This window comes from Lynx rufus, unplaced genomic scaffold (assembly GCF_022079265.1).
Source record: "Lynx rufus isolate CCGP_SWC_20201006 ecotype Redwood Valley unplaced genomic scaffold, mLynRuf1.p SCAF_10, whole genome shotgun sequence".
In the NCBI taxonomy this organism is placed as follows: domain Eukaryota; kingdom Metazoa; phylum Chordata; class Mammalia; order Carnivora; family Felidae; genus Lynx; species Lynx rufus.
The window spans coordinates 77,354,868-77,372,912 of NW_025814824.1; the positions used below are offsets into that span (position 1 = coordinate 77,354,868).

General features: G+C 41.3%; 1 protein-coding gene across 1 annotated transcript; it reads left to right on the forward strand.

Moving 5' to 3' along the window:
- The first annotated feature begins 1,024 nt into the window (after window positions 1-1,024).
- Window positions 1,025-12,265, forward strand: TLR4 (toll like receptor 4). The gene is made up of 3 exons (XM_047068596.1): window positions 1,025-1,345; window positions 5,940-6,106; window positions 9,386-12,265. The coding sequence occupies exons 1-3, from the start codon at window positions 1,253-1,255 to the stop codon at window positions 11,625-11,627; spliced, it is 2,502 nt and encodes an 833-aa protein (XP_046924552.1). The 5' UTR covers window positions 1,025-1,252; the 3' UTR covers window positions 11,628-12,265.
- Window positions 12,266-18,045: the final 5,780 nt, after the last annotated feature.

Sequence of the window (18,045 nt, forward strand, 5' to 3'; positions counted from 1 at the left end):
ATTTATGGAATATACTGATGAAGCATGTACTAGACTAAACATTTTATGTAGATTAACTAAAGTTGATCATGTAAGACAAATGTGATTTATCTCCATTTCAAAGGCTAGAAAACTAAGGCTTAGTGGCTTGCATCATTGGACTACCGTCCCATGGCTTGATTTTTGTGAATTTCATAGATTCGAGCTTTGATTCTGATTAAAGGCATTGTCCCATTTTGACCAGAAATTAAGGATCAGTAGTATGAAGTGACTGACAAATGCCATGGGGCCATCCTTAAGTCACCCAGCCTCAGTTTGGATTTCAGTATATCTGATTCTTCATTCCAATCTCTTCCCAATATTGCTGGGCTTTCAAACTGTGGTTCACTGGAGCTGTGTTTTCAGTCAGTTTCACAAAAGTGAATTTCTTCACAAGATTTCACAAGAGCTGACGTTGCTACGGGCTGAATTGTTTTCCCCTCAAAATCCATGCTGAAGTTCTCCAGTCCCTCAGGACGTGACTGTGTTTTGAGACTGAAGCTTTAAAAAGGTAATTAAGGTAAAATGAAGTCATATAGATGGACCCTAATCCAAAATGACTGATGTCCATTTAAGAAGGGGAAATTGGGACACACACACACACACACACACACACACAGGGAAGAGCAAGTGAAGGCAGCCACCTGTATGCCGAGGAGAGAGCCTGAAGAGCTGTCATCCCTGCCCACACCTCCATCTCAGATTTCCAGGCTCCAGAACTTCATGAGGAAATAAACATCTGCCCTTGAAGCCCCCCACCCCCACCCCAGTGTGTGGTAATTTGTCACGGTAGCTTTAGGAAATGAATACATACAGTGAGTTTCCTGTACTAAAACGAAACTGGAAAGCCACGTCCTGGATTGTTGCGCAGGCTGTTTGACCAGTTTGATTGCTTTCCTAAGTTCACTAACCAGGAGGTCAGATGACTTCCCGGGATCGAAGTCAGCTTCCTCTTGCTGTTACTTGGACCACTGATCTGCAGACATTTTCTTCTTCTTCTAACTTCCCCTCCTGTGACTGGGGACATAAATATTAGAGAAACAAAAGCCCAGAATGCTAAGGTTGCCTTTCTCACTTCCTCTTGCCTCGGAACGCAGTGTTGCTTTGAATACAGTCATTGTCCTAGGGCACTGAGCAGGGGAGAGAAAGCGGCAGTACCCCGGAGGCCACACCAGCAGGCGGATACAGCGTGTCATGTTTCACGGAGCCATTTGTGGACACAGAAAATGCCAGAATGATGCCTCCTACCCGCCTGGCTGGGACTCTGATCCCAGCCATGGCCTTCCTCTCCTGCCTGAGACCTGAGAGCTGGGACCCTTGTGTGGAGGTACGTGGTTAGTGTCAGCTCATCTCCTATGAGATTTGTCTTGCTTCTGAAAAACTGCTCTCTGCCCAGAACTTCCCACTGTGGATCCCCTGCTAGTTGCCGAATTTCATTTGCAAAAAAGAGTCAAATTACCTTAAGGACTTGAGAAGGCACAGGGACCAAACAATTCATTGTTCCATGGCACCAACAGGTAGCCCATGGGTCATGTCCCATTCAGGACTTTAAGTGCTAATAGGGGCTTTAGGTCAGATCTGCTTAAAATCACTGTTCTTTGACTTCTGGGCTGTGTGATCTCGAAGAAGTTATTAAACCTCTCTGAAGCTAGTTTTCACATCTATGAAAGCATTATAATAATACCCGCTTAAACAGAGAGCTGTAAGAAGTCTGCTTCCTGTCATTTCCTTCTGCTAGTGGTCTGTACTCTCAGCTTCAAGCACTCACTTCACCCCTTTCAATCTCAGGAAGGAGTGTGTGAGTGTGTGTGGGGGCGGGGTGTGTGTGGGGGGGTGTGTGTGTTTTCTCTTAATAGGGAGAACTTTCTAAGTGGATTTCAGACTTGTGGATCTAGCCCTGGTTCCAAAGGATGAAAAGAAAGGAGTTTAGAAAAGAAAAGGGGAGAAAGAGAAATGAAGGCAAAATGGAAAATGAGAAACAAAGATACAAGGGGTGGGGGAAGAAAGAACCATATAAAATGACAGCTAATGCAATGGCTTCTTTCTTTGTGAAATACCAACCGACTTTTGCATAATCTCATTCACGATGGATCTCTTTTGTCCCTCCCCACCCTGTGCATGGACTTTCACAAGTGCTTTGGGAGCCCATGGTAGGACCCAATAACCAAGAGAATGTCCTGGGATTTAATGTGTGACAGGGTCAGAAACTCAAGAAAAGCATAACCAGTGGTGTGCAGAGATTGAGGGCATGGCGGAAATACCATGGGGGAAATACATACCATAAGTAACAAAGACAAATTTGTCATCTCAAAGTCTTCCCTTCCTCCAATTTCCTGCCCAGAGCCCTACTCCTTGTCTCCTCTGTGTCCCTCCTGCTGTTAGGTTAATGGGGATGGTCCTCTAATCAAAGTCACCACTAGATAAAATCACACCTTCCCTTTTCCCACACCCCATATTCTCAGTCTCCAAAACCCGTCCAACCCTGCCTATCCCCTAAGTGCCACCCTAGGGCAGGTCCTCAGTTTTCCTGGCCTTGAGTCTTGGATAGTGACTGGTCTCATGCCTCTGGAGTCCCCCACTCTAATTAACTCTGCACATTTTTGTTTGTTTATTTGTTGTTTTGCCTAAGTCTCAGTTCCAACAAATTGCCCTCTTAACAACTTGTGATAACTTTTGAGTGCTATTAGGACAGTTTGCTACCCCACGGCCTTTGCACTGGCTTCCTCTAGCTAGAATGCTTTGCTCCTAAATCAGTGCTGCCCAAAGGCAATATCATGTGGGTCACATCATCTTATTTAAACAATAAATGTAACCAACTAAATTTAGCCGAAGTTGTACTTAACTAAATTGTAGCTAACTAAGTTTAAAATGTAGCTTTAAAATTTCTGATAGCCACTTTGAAAAAATAAAAACTGATAAATCTGATTTTAATATTTTTATTTAACCCAATATATTCAAAATATTATTTGAAAATGTAATATATACTAAACTATTAATAAAATATTTCACAGCCTTTCTGTGGCACAGAGTGTTTGAGATTTAGTATGTATTTTACATTTAATATATCTCTCAATTTAGACTGTTTCTCATCCTCAATAGCCATGTGTAGCTAGTGGCTACCATGATGGAAAGTGCAGTTTTAGTTATCATCATGACTTAATCCCTCACTTCATATTTCTGCTAAAATGTCACCTCCTTGGGGCGCCTGGGTGGCGCAGTCGGTTAAGCGTCCGACTTCAGCCAGGTCACGATCTCGCGGTCCGTGGGTTTGAGCCCTGCGTCGGGCTCTGGGCTGATGGCTCGGAGCCTGGAGCCTGTTTCCGATGCTGTGTCTCCCTCTCTCTCTGCCCCTCCCCCGTTCATGCTGTGTCTCTCTCTGTCCCAAAAATAAATAAACGTTGAAAAAAAAATTAAAAAAAATAAAATAAAATAAAATGTCACCTCCTCTTGGAAGTGTTCCTTGATCACCTCATGTAGAACTCCCTATGCCCCATATTTGCCTCTAATCTCTATGACGATTTACTTTTTATAGCACATCATTAAATACTTTTTGTGTATTTGTTCACTATTTTTCCGTTCTTTTAAAATGGAATCTATAAGTGAAGGATAACATTGCTGATTTTATTTATCACTATATCCCAGCATTTTGTGCTGGTCTCAGTCTATCAATAACCAATGTTGGGTTGGACCAGCCCTTGTGGTTCTTTCGGATTGTAAGGTACCTTTCAGCAATAACCATCTGGAAACTTTGAAAAACTAAAAATTTATAACTTATAAGACCTGGAAATTATATAGCACATGTAGGGCCACACATGTGGCCTCAATATTGAGGGTAGAGAGAAAAACTGCTCAAGCATGTGGGGTTCTGTTTTTACTGGGGTTGAGAATGGGGCCTTAGGGTTTCCCTGGCTCCCTTCTTAGTGGTGAATTTAAAACATAACAGCAGGGAGTTAAAGGGAGGAGGTGGAGGGGGAAAAAAAAGAAGGCTCAGTGGGGGAAGAAGTCCTGGCTCTATCTAGTCATGTGGCTGGTGTTGTGTTTATCTTAGCCCTCTTCGAAGCTGATGCCTCCCCCAATTAAAGCTTAAACCAGACACCTGAATTACAAGAAATGCCTACTGTCAAAGCTTAGACTATACCCAGTACCTAGCACATAGAAATTGCTCAACTTACATATTTTAGATGATTAAAAATACTGCCACAGGGCTCTATCTTCCCCAATGGATTAGGATCCATTTCTCCCACTATGGACCAGCCGCTCTGAAATAGTTTCCATCCTTTTCTTGCTTACATTATTCTCTACTTCTTTCTCTTTCCACATATCCAAATCTTGCTTATCCTTGAAGACCCACCTTGAAACCTTCTCATTCTCAGAGGCCTTCTATAATCCCTGGATCCAGAACTGACCTCTACCACTTATGTGCCAAAGGAACTATTTTGGGGAAAAGAAATTTCCAGGCCTGGTTTACGGTCCATTACACTAGTGTGAGTTGTGTTCCTATCTTAGCTCTTCCTCTAGATTGTAAGCTCCTTGAAGTCTGGAGCCATTTCACACTGGTCTTTGTACTGTCCGTAGCACTTAGATAAAACGGCTACAATTTGGACTTAAGCAAATCTTTATTCAATCAGGTATTCTCTCATTTAGTCAATAAATACTGAGTGAGCATTCACCATTTGCCAGGCACAACTGTGAGTGCTGGAGACATAGCAGAGGGCAAGAATATCAAAGCTTACAATGTAGTGCGGCTAATGAACAAGACACATGGTACAATCACATAGGCAGTGTAATGTTAGATGGTGATACACCCTGAGAAGGCAGATGACAGAGCGTAAGGGAAGGATGCCTGGTACCATCCTCTATGAGACAGTATGGTCTGGGAGGCTCCTACAGGGGATAGCATTTCCAGAGACACGTCCATCGATGAAGTGAAGAGCTGCACACGTGACCTGTAAGACCTTATGCAGATTATTCCATCACTCTGACTTCTTCTTCTTTAAAAGGTTTATTTGAAGATTAAAGTATATAACATATAAGAAATAGGCCCACATATGGTAGGGGATTAATAATAACTAATAACAATAAATGTTAACATGTATTGATCATTTACACTGTAATAGGCTTTGGGATAATCTCTTCAAATACCTTATTTCATTTAATCCTTTTAACAGATTCTATTTTGGTTTGGTTTTAAACAGAAAACCAAAATTAGCTGGCTTAAGCAAGAAATTTTGTTGAATAAATCAGAGAATTCAGAAATTAAATGGGAAGTTAGAAAACAAGGCCTACAAAGAATTTGGGAAATATGATGGAAACAAGCATAGGAACCAAGGGAGCATAAAGTACCTGGCCTTATTTGCTAGGTTAACACCACTGAAGTCCAAGCATCTGAAGGATTTTTCCCCATGTCTGTGTTACCTATTCAAAGGTCAATCAGCCAAAAGAGAGAATGCAACTGGCAAAAATTGAGTTATGACTATGAAGTCCAGGCACCTGAACTGATAGTCTCCTCGAGGCTGTATACAATTGTGGGGTACTTGGTGTAAAAAAGGTTTTGCCCCAAATCCCATGGAACACTGGGGTGAAACTCAGGGCTTCTGCACTCCAGGGCCTTAGCCTTTCAGCACTTGATTCCCCTGCTTCTCCCTAAATGCTGCCATTGTGATAGCAGAGGTTAGAAAACAGGACATAGGAAGTTCTCTCCCCTTCCAAATCTAGAGTAAGAGATTTTATAAAGTGAGTGGATAAATGAATGAGTGGATGAGTGGATGGATGGATGGATGGATGGATTGATGGATGAAAGATGGTTGGATGGCCCCAGTCCAGGAGGTCTCCATGGGTCTGGCCTAGGAGAAGGGTGTGGAGAGGGCAGTCCATTGAGGTGCATGTATTAAGACACTGTATCTAATATGTGATCATTGCAGGTGGTTCCTAACATTACTTACCAATGCATGGACCTGAATCTTCACAAAATCCCCGACAACATCCCCTCATCAACCAAGGACCTGGACATGAGCTTTAACCCCCTGAGAAATTTAGGCAGCCATAGTTTCTCCAACTTCCCAGAACTGCAGGTGCTGGATTTATCCAGGTAATGACTGAGATTTTACACACGGCACCAGGTGAAATGCTCATTGTTCTATCATTTCGTTCTTATGTCAGGAGTCTCCTCTTTATTCACTTAGTCATTCAACAGGTATCTTATTTGCTGTATAACTTTGGGCAAGCCCCTTCCTTTCTCCAGGTCTCAGTTGCCTCATCTGTGAAATGAGTACCTGGACAAGACAATTTCTAAGAACAGTTCTATCTTTCGATTTTAGGACAGGGGAGAAAATTGACTCAAACTCTTTCACCAGCAGATATTTATTGAGTACTATTTGCTATATAGTATAGAGTCTACTAGGAAATAAAAGTTTATTGATATATACAACTCCAGCTATTAAAGAGGGCATACACACTTGAATGAAGTAACATATTAAAATCCTGAGCATGATGTTGGCCCATAGTAGGCATTCAATAAATGTTACTTGATTCTGATTTGGGATTTTTGAACCTGAGATAAGCATGGGAATACACACCAGTAAGTGATAAGCTATGTGCAAACTAGAGGCAAAATGTTGTGTCGTTCAAAAGAGAGGCCTTCTCTGCAGTGGGTAATCAAGACAGATTTCATGAACTGAGTAGGATTCAAAAAAATATCTAGAATATTGAAAGTGTGATAGAGATAGGCAAATAGGAAGATATAAGTAACCCAAGAAGAAAGATGACAAGATCAAAGAAAAATATCTGCTGTAAGAAAGAACAGTGACTAAGATTTTTCTTTTCTGATTCAGGGAAATGTAACATTTATTAGGGCAGGTGAAATTATTATCATTATTTTGGGGAGAGAATTGGATTCTAAAATTATTTTCATCATTAGGGCCTTACTTTAAAATATACTAGATAATGGATCATATTCTATATAAGAGTTTGGGGAAAATGCAGAAGCATTTATATATATGGCTATTTATCATAGAAACTTTTAATAAATTCTAAGACCATAGCATGAAAACCTTCTTTAGAGCAGATCTTTATATAGAAAGAAGAGGGGACACCTGATGTTTTATACTCTAACTTGGACAGTGAAAGTGTATAACAAAGAGGGAATGGAGCGTTTTGAAAGGCAGTGGGGGTTGAGGAGAGAGCTCTGTGGGGCTCAGAAGACCTGAGCCAGATCTTCCTCCAACATTTACAGCCACATGGACTGAGGCATGTCACTTGATCTCCCTGAGTCTCAGTATTCTTATCTGTGAAACAGAAATGATGAAACTTACCACACAGGGCTAAATGTGATCGTGGATGTTAACATGCATATATATTAAAAACCTTATAAGGCAGACTTTATAAGAATAAAAATATTACTATTGTTATAGCACTTCATTAGTTTCTGAATTTCATTTTTCTGAATAAGACTTTTTCAAGAACTATAATTAAGATAAACAGATCACCCTTCCCCTTTTTTAAAGCAAGAAGTAGTTTCTCATCAGACCATGTGTTTTATAAGGAATATTTAAGGAACTTTTCTCAGAGGCCTTAACTATGTGCCTCAAGAGAGGCCAGCTCTCTCTCTCTCTTGATTACGGTTTAGGGCAAGGACAAACATAGTATTGTAGATATCCTTTCCCTTCTTATATCCCTTCACAATGTTCACATGTAGTGATTCAACTAGTCCTCTAGGATGCTTTATAATAGACCAGGCACCCTGTTATTCTTATGGAAACATATTGACACATGTATTTGCTTTTTTGGACAAGGAAACTGAAGTACAGAGAGTTTAAGTAATGTATCTACATTCACTCTCTATGTTTTGTAGAGCTTGCTGCAGCAGAGATTCATAGTCACATCTCCTGCTTCCAAGTTAAATTTTCTTTTCATCTTAATGCTCTGTTTCTCTAAAGTGATGAGCCCCCTTTGATGAGACAGAGCAACAGCAAGACCTCTCCAGTCATCTGATGCACACAGCAATATACATAAGTTTATAGGTTACAACATCCTATAACTGAAAGTAACTTGAGAAATAATCAAGTTTAGCTGCCTCACTTAGAAAGGTGATAACTAAGGTCCGGAGAGGAAGTTTCCAAAATCATGTGATATGAGAGAGAGGACATCAAAGACACCAGAGCCAAGATATCTTGCCCACTTTTCCAGTATTCTTTCTATAGCATCTTCCACCTTCTATTGAATTACCAATCGATAACAAAAGCTTGGACCAAAATGCTTTGATTACCCATGACCCACATGGAGAGGATAGGACAAGTGGAGAAATTGTTAACGTGATTCAGGTTGGACTAGGAAATAACTCACTTGCAAATTGTAACTGTCATGCACTTGTAGGACTGGCAGGTGTTTACCATTGACTTGCCATTCATTGGCTGGATAAGAACCTTGTCTGTAGGACACCTCTATGAACACTGTATACAGCATGGCTTCCATTTCTCTGGAGATAAAATTCAAAATCCTTTATCCAGTCTTGAAGCCTTTGCTTTGTATCCTCCTTTCTCCACAAGTTCGTCTCACACTCCTCCACTTCCCTCTCTGTACTCCAGACACAGAAGCAGTTTCTTATGGTTCCTCCATGTATCATGGCTGTTGCCTACCTCAGACTCACTTCCTTTTCTTGGTAATCCTTACTCATCTTTCAGGTTTCAACTTAAGTGCTCTCATGGAAGCCTGCTCTGGTCCCCTCTGTCTAGGTACATTCCTTCCATATAAGGTTTCATAGTATACTTTCCTTTTCTTCCATACAACTCACTCCCATCACCTGTTACTACTAACATTTACCTGTGATAACCACAACTTTCAAATATCTAGCTATCATACATGGAGAACTCTGCATAGACATTGAGGGTAACACAAATGTGTAATTTTTTATGTCTTTAAAATTGACATTGACCGGTTATTTAGCATGCCTAACAACTAACAGCTATCCATATCATCTGTGCCAATCTGATGGACAATCACAATTATGTATGGCAGGAAATAGCTAAAGTTAATCCAAGGTGGTTACATACTCTATCAGCCATACAGTCTTCACGTATCCCAATTATTGATCTTTAACTGACTTCTTTCTGATGGATGTGTTGCCTCTGCTTAGCACGTGTGCCTAGTGTGCTAAAAAGAGTTTGTCATTGTGTCCAGCGTAATAATACTGCATCTGTGGGGTTTCTTATTTGCTCGTGTCATGATCTGTCCTGCTTCATGTCTTTGTCGATGGCATAGATCATATGGCATGTCACATCTGTGTGAAGAGCTAGGTGACTGGGGTGGTTACTCCATTTTGAGTTTTGATTCAGCAGAAATATTATATAATCTGCATCTCTTTTCCCCGTAGGTGTGAAATTCAAATAATTGAAGATGATGCATATCAGGGCCTAAACCACCTCTCCATCTTGATATTGACAGGAAATCCTATCCAGAGGTTATTCCCAGGAGCTTTTTCTGGACTATCAAGTTTACAGACGCTGGTGGTTGTGGAGACAAATATAGCATCTCTAGAGGACTTCCCCATTGGACATCTCAAAACGTTGAAGGAGCTTAATGTGGCTCACAATCTTATCCACTCCTTCAAATTACCTGAATATTTTTCTAACATGCCCAACCTTGAGTATTTGGATCTTTCCAATAACAAGATCCAAAATATTTACCATAAAGACTTACAGGTTCTACGTCAAAAGCCTCTACTCAACCTTTCTTTAGACTTGTCCCTAAACCCTTTAGACTTTATCCAACCAGGTGCCTTTCAAGAAATTAAGCTCCGTGAACTGACTTTGAGAAGTAATTTTAATAGTACAGATGTAATGAAAGCTTCTATTCAAGGTCTGGCAGGTTTACAGATCCATCAGTTGGTTCTGGGAGAATTTAAAAATGAAAGGAACTTGGAAAGATTTGACAAATCTATCCTGGAGGGACTGTGCAATTTGATCATAGAAAAATTCCGGATAGCATACTTTGACAAGTTCTCAGAGGATGCTATTGACTCATTTAATTGTTTGGCAAACGTTTCTACCATTTCTCTGGTGCATCTGTATTTCAACGGGCTAAAACAGCTCCCTAAAAATCTCGGATGGCAGCGGTTAGAATTGGTTAACTGTGAATTTGAACAATTTCCCACATGGAAGCTGGACTCTCTCAAGGAGCTTGTTTTCTCTGCCAACGAAGTTGGGAACACTTTTACTCAGGTTAAGTTGGAAAGCCTTGAGTTTCTAGATCTCAGTAGAAATGACTTTAGTTTCAGGAGTTGCTGTTCTGAGAGAGATCTGGGGACAACCAGACTGAAGCATTTAGATCTAAGCTTCAACAATATTATTACCATAAGTTCAAACTTCTTGGGCTTAGAACAGTTAGAATATCTAGACTTCCAGCATTCCAGTTTGAAACAGGTCAGTGATTTTTCAGTATTCCTACCCCTCAAAAACCTCCGTTACCTTGATATTTCTTACACTCACACCCAAGTTGCCTTCCATGGCATCTTCAATGGCTTGATCAGCCTCCAAATCTTAAAAATGGCTGGCAATTCTTTCCAGGACAACTTCCTTCCAAATATTTTCATGGAGCTGACTAACTTGACCATTCTAGACCTCTCTGATTGTCAGCTGGAACAGGTGTCCCAAGTGGCATTTAACTCACTCCCTAAACTTCAGTTGCTAAATATGAGTCACAACCACCTCTTATCATTGGATACAATTCCTTATGAACCTCTTCACTCCCTCCAGACTCTGGACTGCAGTTTTAATCGTATAGTGGCCTCTAAGGAGCAAGAACTACGGCATTTTCCAAGTAATCTATCTTCCTTAAATCTTACTCGGAATGATTTTGCTTGTGTTTGTGAACACCAGAGTTTCCTGCAGTGGGTCAAGGACCAGAGGCAGCTCTTGGTGGAAGTTGAACAGATGGTGTGTGCAAAACCTTTGGACATGCAGGGCATGCCCATGCTGAATTTTAGGAATGCTACCTGTCAGGTGAGAAAGACCATCATTACTGTGTCGGTTTTCACTGTACTCTTGGTTTCTCTGGTGGTGGTTCTGGTGTATAAGTTCTATTTCCACCTGATGCTTCTTGCTGGCTGTAAAAAGTATAGCAGAGGTGAAAGCACCTATGATGCCTTCGTTATCTACTCAAGCCAGGACGAAGATTGGGTGAGGAATGAATTGGTAAAGAACTTGGAGGAGGGGGTGCCCCCTTTTCAGCTCTGCCTTCACTACAGAGACTTTATTCCTGGTGTGGCCATCGCCGCCAACATCATCCAGGAAGGTTTCCATAAAAGCCGGAAGGTTATCGTCGTGGTGTCCCAGCACTTTATCCAGAGTCGATGGTGCATCTTTGAGTATGAGATTGCCCAGACTTGGCAGTTTCTGAGCAGCCGTGCCGGCATCATCTTCATCGTCCTGCAGAAGTTGGAGAAGTCCCTGCTGCGGCAGCAGGTGGAGCTGTATCGCCTTCTCAACAGGAACACCTACCTGGAGTGGGAGGACAGTGTCCTGGGGAGGCACATCTTCTGGAGACGACTCAGAAAAGCCTTGCTGGATGGTAAACCACGCAGTCCGGAAGGAATGGCAGATGCAGAAGGCAGCTAGCGTGGAAGAGTAACCTCTGCCTGAGGAGGAAACACTTCGTTCACTAAATGAGAATTAAATGCTGTGACATACCTGGCGCTGTGCCAAGGGCAGATGATTCAGTGGTGCCCGAGGAACCCAGGACTGCTGACCTCATGGGGTTTACAGTGCAGGGGGAATAAGTACTGTGCTAAATTACAGAATCTCCAGGTGGATGTTTCAACCAAATCAGCTAAGGAGTCCATGGCAGGGAAAGTCAACTCAACACTTACCCCATCAAACTGAATTAGACCTAAGACCCTGGGCCCTAGTGAAATCAGAAGAAGGTATAGTTCTTCACCTGAGTCTTCTGAATGGAAACTACCTCATGTTTTACATTTTAGCCAGCTTAAATTTAACCGAATGATGTCTTTACTCACTTTTCCCTTTTCTATTGAATGCAATTTAAATTCCACTTGATAACTCGGAAGGCTCCTGATTGAGACCACCTCCCCTCCAATTTCAACCTGTTTCCTTACATAGGCTAAAGTCTGTAACTAATTCCGAAGGAAATCTGAGTAATACATATCCACAAACATCCTGGTCTTTCTTTTGTATGTTCTAAATATTAACTGTGCCTGATATATTTTTGTTTTTATAAATCTAGTTCTCATTTTTCATGTCTTCTCTATAAACTCTTACCGTAAATAAGGCTTTTAGAGACATGCTAGAAATTTCCATATTTAAGCACTATCATTCAAGAAAATATGTGAAATTCACTCCATCACTTTGTCGCTTGATGTCACTCTAAAGTTATTAACTACTACGTTATGACTGTCATGAAGGAAGCATTACAATGATTTTGTTTAAAGTGGCACTTTTTGTAAGAGAGAGGGACAAGTCCAAATTCCTGGTCTTATAAAGAGCAATTCAGGCTAAGGGCAGGCCAAGAAATGGGATGGCCTAGGGGGTCATTTTTTGATGGTCCTAGAAACATATGGCTGATACAGTTGAGGTGACCACATGACGAGAGCTGCAGCAGTCTCTTCCACAGCAGGTGAATATTGCCTGACAGGACATTGATGCCTTCAGGGATTGTGAAATAGTTTAAGGTGGGGAGCATACATTGTGGCTTCCTGTTGGGTATCACTCTGTGACCACATTTAGGAAGGAGTGGATGTTATGACTGAGAAAATAATGTCACTGAGGGTAAAGTGGGTCATGTTGAGGAGAATTCTTCGAAGAGCACACACTTATCTTCCCCAGAATGGTACATTCAAAGGAAGATCAGTGAAGACACTTGGAAAATATGCTTGTCAAAACTGAAAACATGGCCACACCCAAGAGTGTGCTTGTGACGGAGTGTTTCAGAGTGCATTTTCATTGCAATATAGTGGGAGGTGTTGCACACAGCTGGGTGTGCTTCTGAGTCTTACGTGGTAGTGAAAGTGGATGGTGGATCTATGTATTTGTGCATGTCTCTAAGTATTACTGTCTGTGTGTGGATGCAAGAGTTTGTGTGTGTGTCTGTGTGATTATGTCTGTATGGAACAGTGTGATTATATTGCAAGGGGAATATGTGATTGATGTGAATGTCTACAGCTGTTGCTTTATTATTTTTATCATTTTTTAACGTTTATTTATTTATTTTGAGACAGAGAGCAAGTGGGGGAGGATGAGAGAGAGAATCCCAAGCAAGTTCCATGCTGTCAGTGCAGAGTCCGATGTGGGTCTCCATCTCAGGAACTGTGAAATTGTGACCTGAGCTGATATCAAGAGTCGGATGTTTAACCGACTGAGACATTCAGGTGCCCCTACAGCTGTCTGAGATAGGTTCTCTACTCTTGTGTTTGTATGTGATTACTTATATACAAATGTCTACATTAGATTCTGAGTATGCCTGAAGGCATGTGTTTTCTGCGCGTGTCCACGCTATAGTGAGTGTGTGTTTTGCACATGTGTGTTAGTTCAAGCAAACATACAAGACTCCAAGGAGGAAAATCAAAATGTAACTAGAGTGTTTCTTGCATACAAGGCTGATGCTGGCCTTCTTCCCATCAGCCTCCTCTCCCAGATGGGAATTCAGAAAAATGCAGGTGAGGTAGACCAGAAAGGAAAGAAATGATACGATGGAAATGTAAGGGGAGGAAAGAAGAAAGTCAGGCCTAGGGCAAATTCTTTGCAGCTATTTAAGTCCTCTGGATTGAAAAGACATGAAGAGTGGAATAGAGAGAAAGTAATACTAATTGGAATGCCTTAAATTTGTGTAATACCTTACAACTTGGAATATAGTCACACAATTAGGACTACATATAAATTTCTTATCGAGGTGAGGTAGCAGGTTAAGAATTAGTTTCCTCATTTTACTGACATTAAACCTGAAGTTAAAGGAAGTAAATTTATTGTCAATAGGCCACAGTGTAAATGAATGGCAGGACCTGGACTTGGGCCTCCAGCCTCCTCAGGGCAGCTCAGTTTTCTACTACACCCCACTGCTTCATGCTGAGAGTTGGTAAAACAAGAAGTGAAACCCCTGTAGTTTTCTGTGTGGTTGACGCTAGTCAAGGGTTTTTCACTGAAACCATGAATCTTTAGGCAAATACATATGCAATACATATTATATATCAAATGATTTACTTACAACACATTTCTTTCCATAAAGGATGTGAGGGAGATTCAAATGGGCAATAAGGCTAACCGATTAGAACCAGAAAAGCTGGACAAAGAATGAAAAGGGGAAAGGAAGACACTAAGCCTAAGGTTTAGTATACTGTTTTCCCATTCAACCGTTGGAAAGACCCCACCCCCACCCCCCGCTGGTGTTTTCGGTAGTGTGGCTTCTGGAGAAAGCCAAAATTCAGATTCACCATGTATCCTGTATGCTTTGGGCTTCACTTTTATGAGAGTCGAGCCAACTCAAATACAAAATGAGGGTAGAATATTACTTTGTAAACTGTTGTAAGTATTAAAAATAATTGCACATATAAGGGATACTACTTTTATGGAGGAGTGATCCTCTGGGACTTTATGCAGGGCGAACAGAAAGAAACACTAAGTGGTCTTCTCAAAAACAATATTTTAGCAATTGCTGTTTTCCCAAACTGTGGGACCACAGGAAGACTGTAACTGTAATCAGGCAGTTTCTTTCTGACTTGGCCTCCACCCACAGGATTGTCAGAACCCTAGACCCCTTCTGGACTTTATCACCTTTCTAGAAATCACCAGCAGGTCCTTGGAGGGTCTTACATAAACACAGTTCTCACAAAAATGACTGACTGCTCTGTGAGGGCAGAGGGCATGTGCATTCATCGTTTGTTGCTCCAGCCCTGAGGTCAATGGCCTGCACACAGCAGACAGAACAACATCTGTCTATTTGAAGAATTAATGAGTGAATGAAGAACCATCTCCAGAGGGGATGTTGTCCTTTACACCTCCTGGTCAAGGCCCCCAGGTCCCAGGCCACTGTTCTCTGCCACCCATGCAGTATCTGGGGCTCTAGCTTTCCATGGCTACTTCCTGTCTCTGTTGTTGTCTGCATAGATGGTCTCAACTATTTCCTCCACTCGGTTCCTTAACTCCAAGTATCCCAAAAGTTACTTTGCAGAAGAGAGGAAGAGGAGTTATAATAGTTACTTACCCGTAGTGGCTATTTTTAGGTCCTACTCTACTGCTTTATGTATGATATCTAATTTAAATTCCCATACCATGACTATGAGATTGATTCTGGTAATATCAGCATTATTACCCATTAGGAAACAAAGACTTTGAAACTGTAAGTAACATACCCAAAGTCACATAGCTAGTAGTAAATGCACAGCTTGGATTTAAAACGAGTCTCTCTGAAATTAAAAGTCAGCTATGCTAGATGGTTTCTCTAATGCCTTCCTTCTATTTCATATAGAGATTTTAGTACTACTGTTCTTTATTTTTATTTTCTCTTTGTTATGGCCAGCACTCAACACCAGAACTGAGCTACGATGGTGAAACCAAAGGATGGGTGTTGGGCCAAAGGTTAAACTGTGTAAGAGACAGCAGGCTGTCCATGAAATCAACCATTTCCTCCCATGATGCTGGACTAAGCCCTTCTCACTTCAGTGCTCTTTTCCAATAGAGCACATTCTTGTCCATGAGGCTCCCAGGGCTTTCAAGCAAATAGGCCCATCCAAATGGCCTTCCAGATGGGCCCAGCTGATTCTGTATTTATAGCAATTACCTACCACCCTGTACTCAGTGATCCTTTCTGCCACATGGCTTTATATATGGCCATTCCTTTCAGTGTCTTCATTAAATGACATTGGAAAGCAACTTGATATAAAGCTGATATAGTCTGAGTTCATCAACTTTAGCAATGTATCTTGACACAGGATTTAAGCTGGACAGTCTGGAGGAGGAGCAACATAGCATGAACCTTGCACTGGGTTTCCTACTGGCACTGTTATTCTCCCTTCTTTTGGCTTAGATAAACGAGAGGACCCCAATAGCTCAGAGTCTGAGAGTGTGAATTTCAGCCTACCACCTAAAACACTAAGAGTCTATTTTGCTAACTAAAGAAGAATATAGATGGTTTGAAAATCAGAAATGGCTAGAAAGTCTGACTTTTACTTTCTTCTCGTGGAACATTCTAGCTGTTGTTACTAAATATAGGGGGTGTAGATAAAAACAAAATTCTATGTGGACCTGTTTATGGAGCTGTTATCCCAGTAGATGTGTATGGTGCACTTGGGTTTGGATCCTGGTTCTGCCACACTTTCACAGTATAATTTTTTTTTGAAATTTTTAGTTTAATTTATTTGCTTTTAATTTTTAAATGTTTATTTATTTTTGAGAGAGAAAGAGACAGAGCATGAGCTGAGCAGAGGAGGGGCAAAGAGAGAGAGGGAGACACAGAATCCAAAGCAGGCTCCAGGCTCTGAAGCTGTCAGCACGGAGCCCTGACACGGGGCTCGAACTCATGAACTATGAGATCATGACTTGAGCTGAAGTTGGTTGCTTAACCAACTGAGCCACCCAGGTGCCCCTTGTGGTATAATTTGGAACCAGTTTCTTATGCTAATTCTCATTCCTTTTCTTGAGTGGCAAGGGTAAGTAAGTTTCTCCTGTGCTACAGGGCTATTATGAAGATAAAAGAGAGAGTGAAAGGGAGACACAGCACAACCCTAAATTTACCCACTTGAAGGGTCCACCTGAAGAATAGGTAATATCCCAAGCCTCACATGAAGTTGACATAGAAACCTGGCATCCTGAAGTTCTCTAAGGCAGGAGTCTTACTCAAGAAATTGAATCTCGGGGAGGGAGAATGGAAAGAGAACACAGGAAGAGCCCTAGCTCTGAAACACATTGAATTACCAGATGCTGCTGCCAGAATTTACAAAGGGGCAAAAGCCATATTCTGTTTATTTTTAATGCAGCAGAATCCTGCTGTAGCAGACAGCGAACCACCTGGGAGGGTAGAAAGTGAGATCTGGTCTAGGCGCTCTATTTACTTGTTATATGACCATGGGAAAGCCATTCAAGCGCCTTGGAGGCTCAGATTTCAATACATAAAATAGGAGTAACAGTACCTTCTTGGCAGACCTCATGGGGCTATAATGATAATTCTGACAATAATAATGTTACCTTTATTTTTAAAATATTTTTTAACATTTATTTATTATTGAGAGACAGAGAGAGACAGAGCATGAGCATGGGAGGGACAGAGACGGGGGGAGACACAGAATCTGAAGCAGGCTCCAGGCTCTGAGCTGTCCGCATAGAGCCAGACACAGGGCTCGAACCCACAAACCACGAGATCATGACCTGAGCTGAAGTCGGATGCTTGACTGACCGAGCCACCCAGGCTGTTAGTTAAAATGATTTAACTAACCAATCGTTTCATGCAAAGGCTTTGTATGTACTAACTCATTTGCTTTGTCACATCAATGAATTAAGAAGATACTAGTTATTTCAAATTTACAGATGAGAAGACTGACACTTAAAGATATTCTCTAATGTGTCACCTGCTAACAAATGCGAGTTCTGTGGTTAGGATGTAAGGCCACGTCCACTTCATAGCAAGGTCTATTTAATACTGTTCTGTACCAGAGCACGGTCCTCTCAAAAAAAAAAAAAAAAAAAGCATAAAACTTCTTATCTCACCATCATAATTTTGACTGATATTAACCAAAGGGAATTATTACTATTGCTACTTTTGGATATTAATACCACAGCCATATGAGCCTGGGAAAAAGTGAATCAAAGATATGCATGATTAAAGCTGTTTAACAATGGACAAATCAAGCCCAGTAGATGATGATTTTCCTGAAAACAATAGCCTTAAGTAGCTGTATCATTTCTTAGTCAGTCTGACTTCCTGAATGGAATCACAGACTGGTGATTTAACAGAGGTTATGGGGGGAAGTTCCAAAAGCTAAGGACCTTCCGGCTGGTTGGAATAAAATCACACACTCTTCAGGAGATCCCC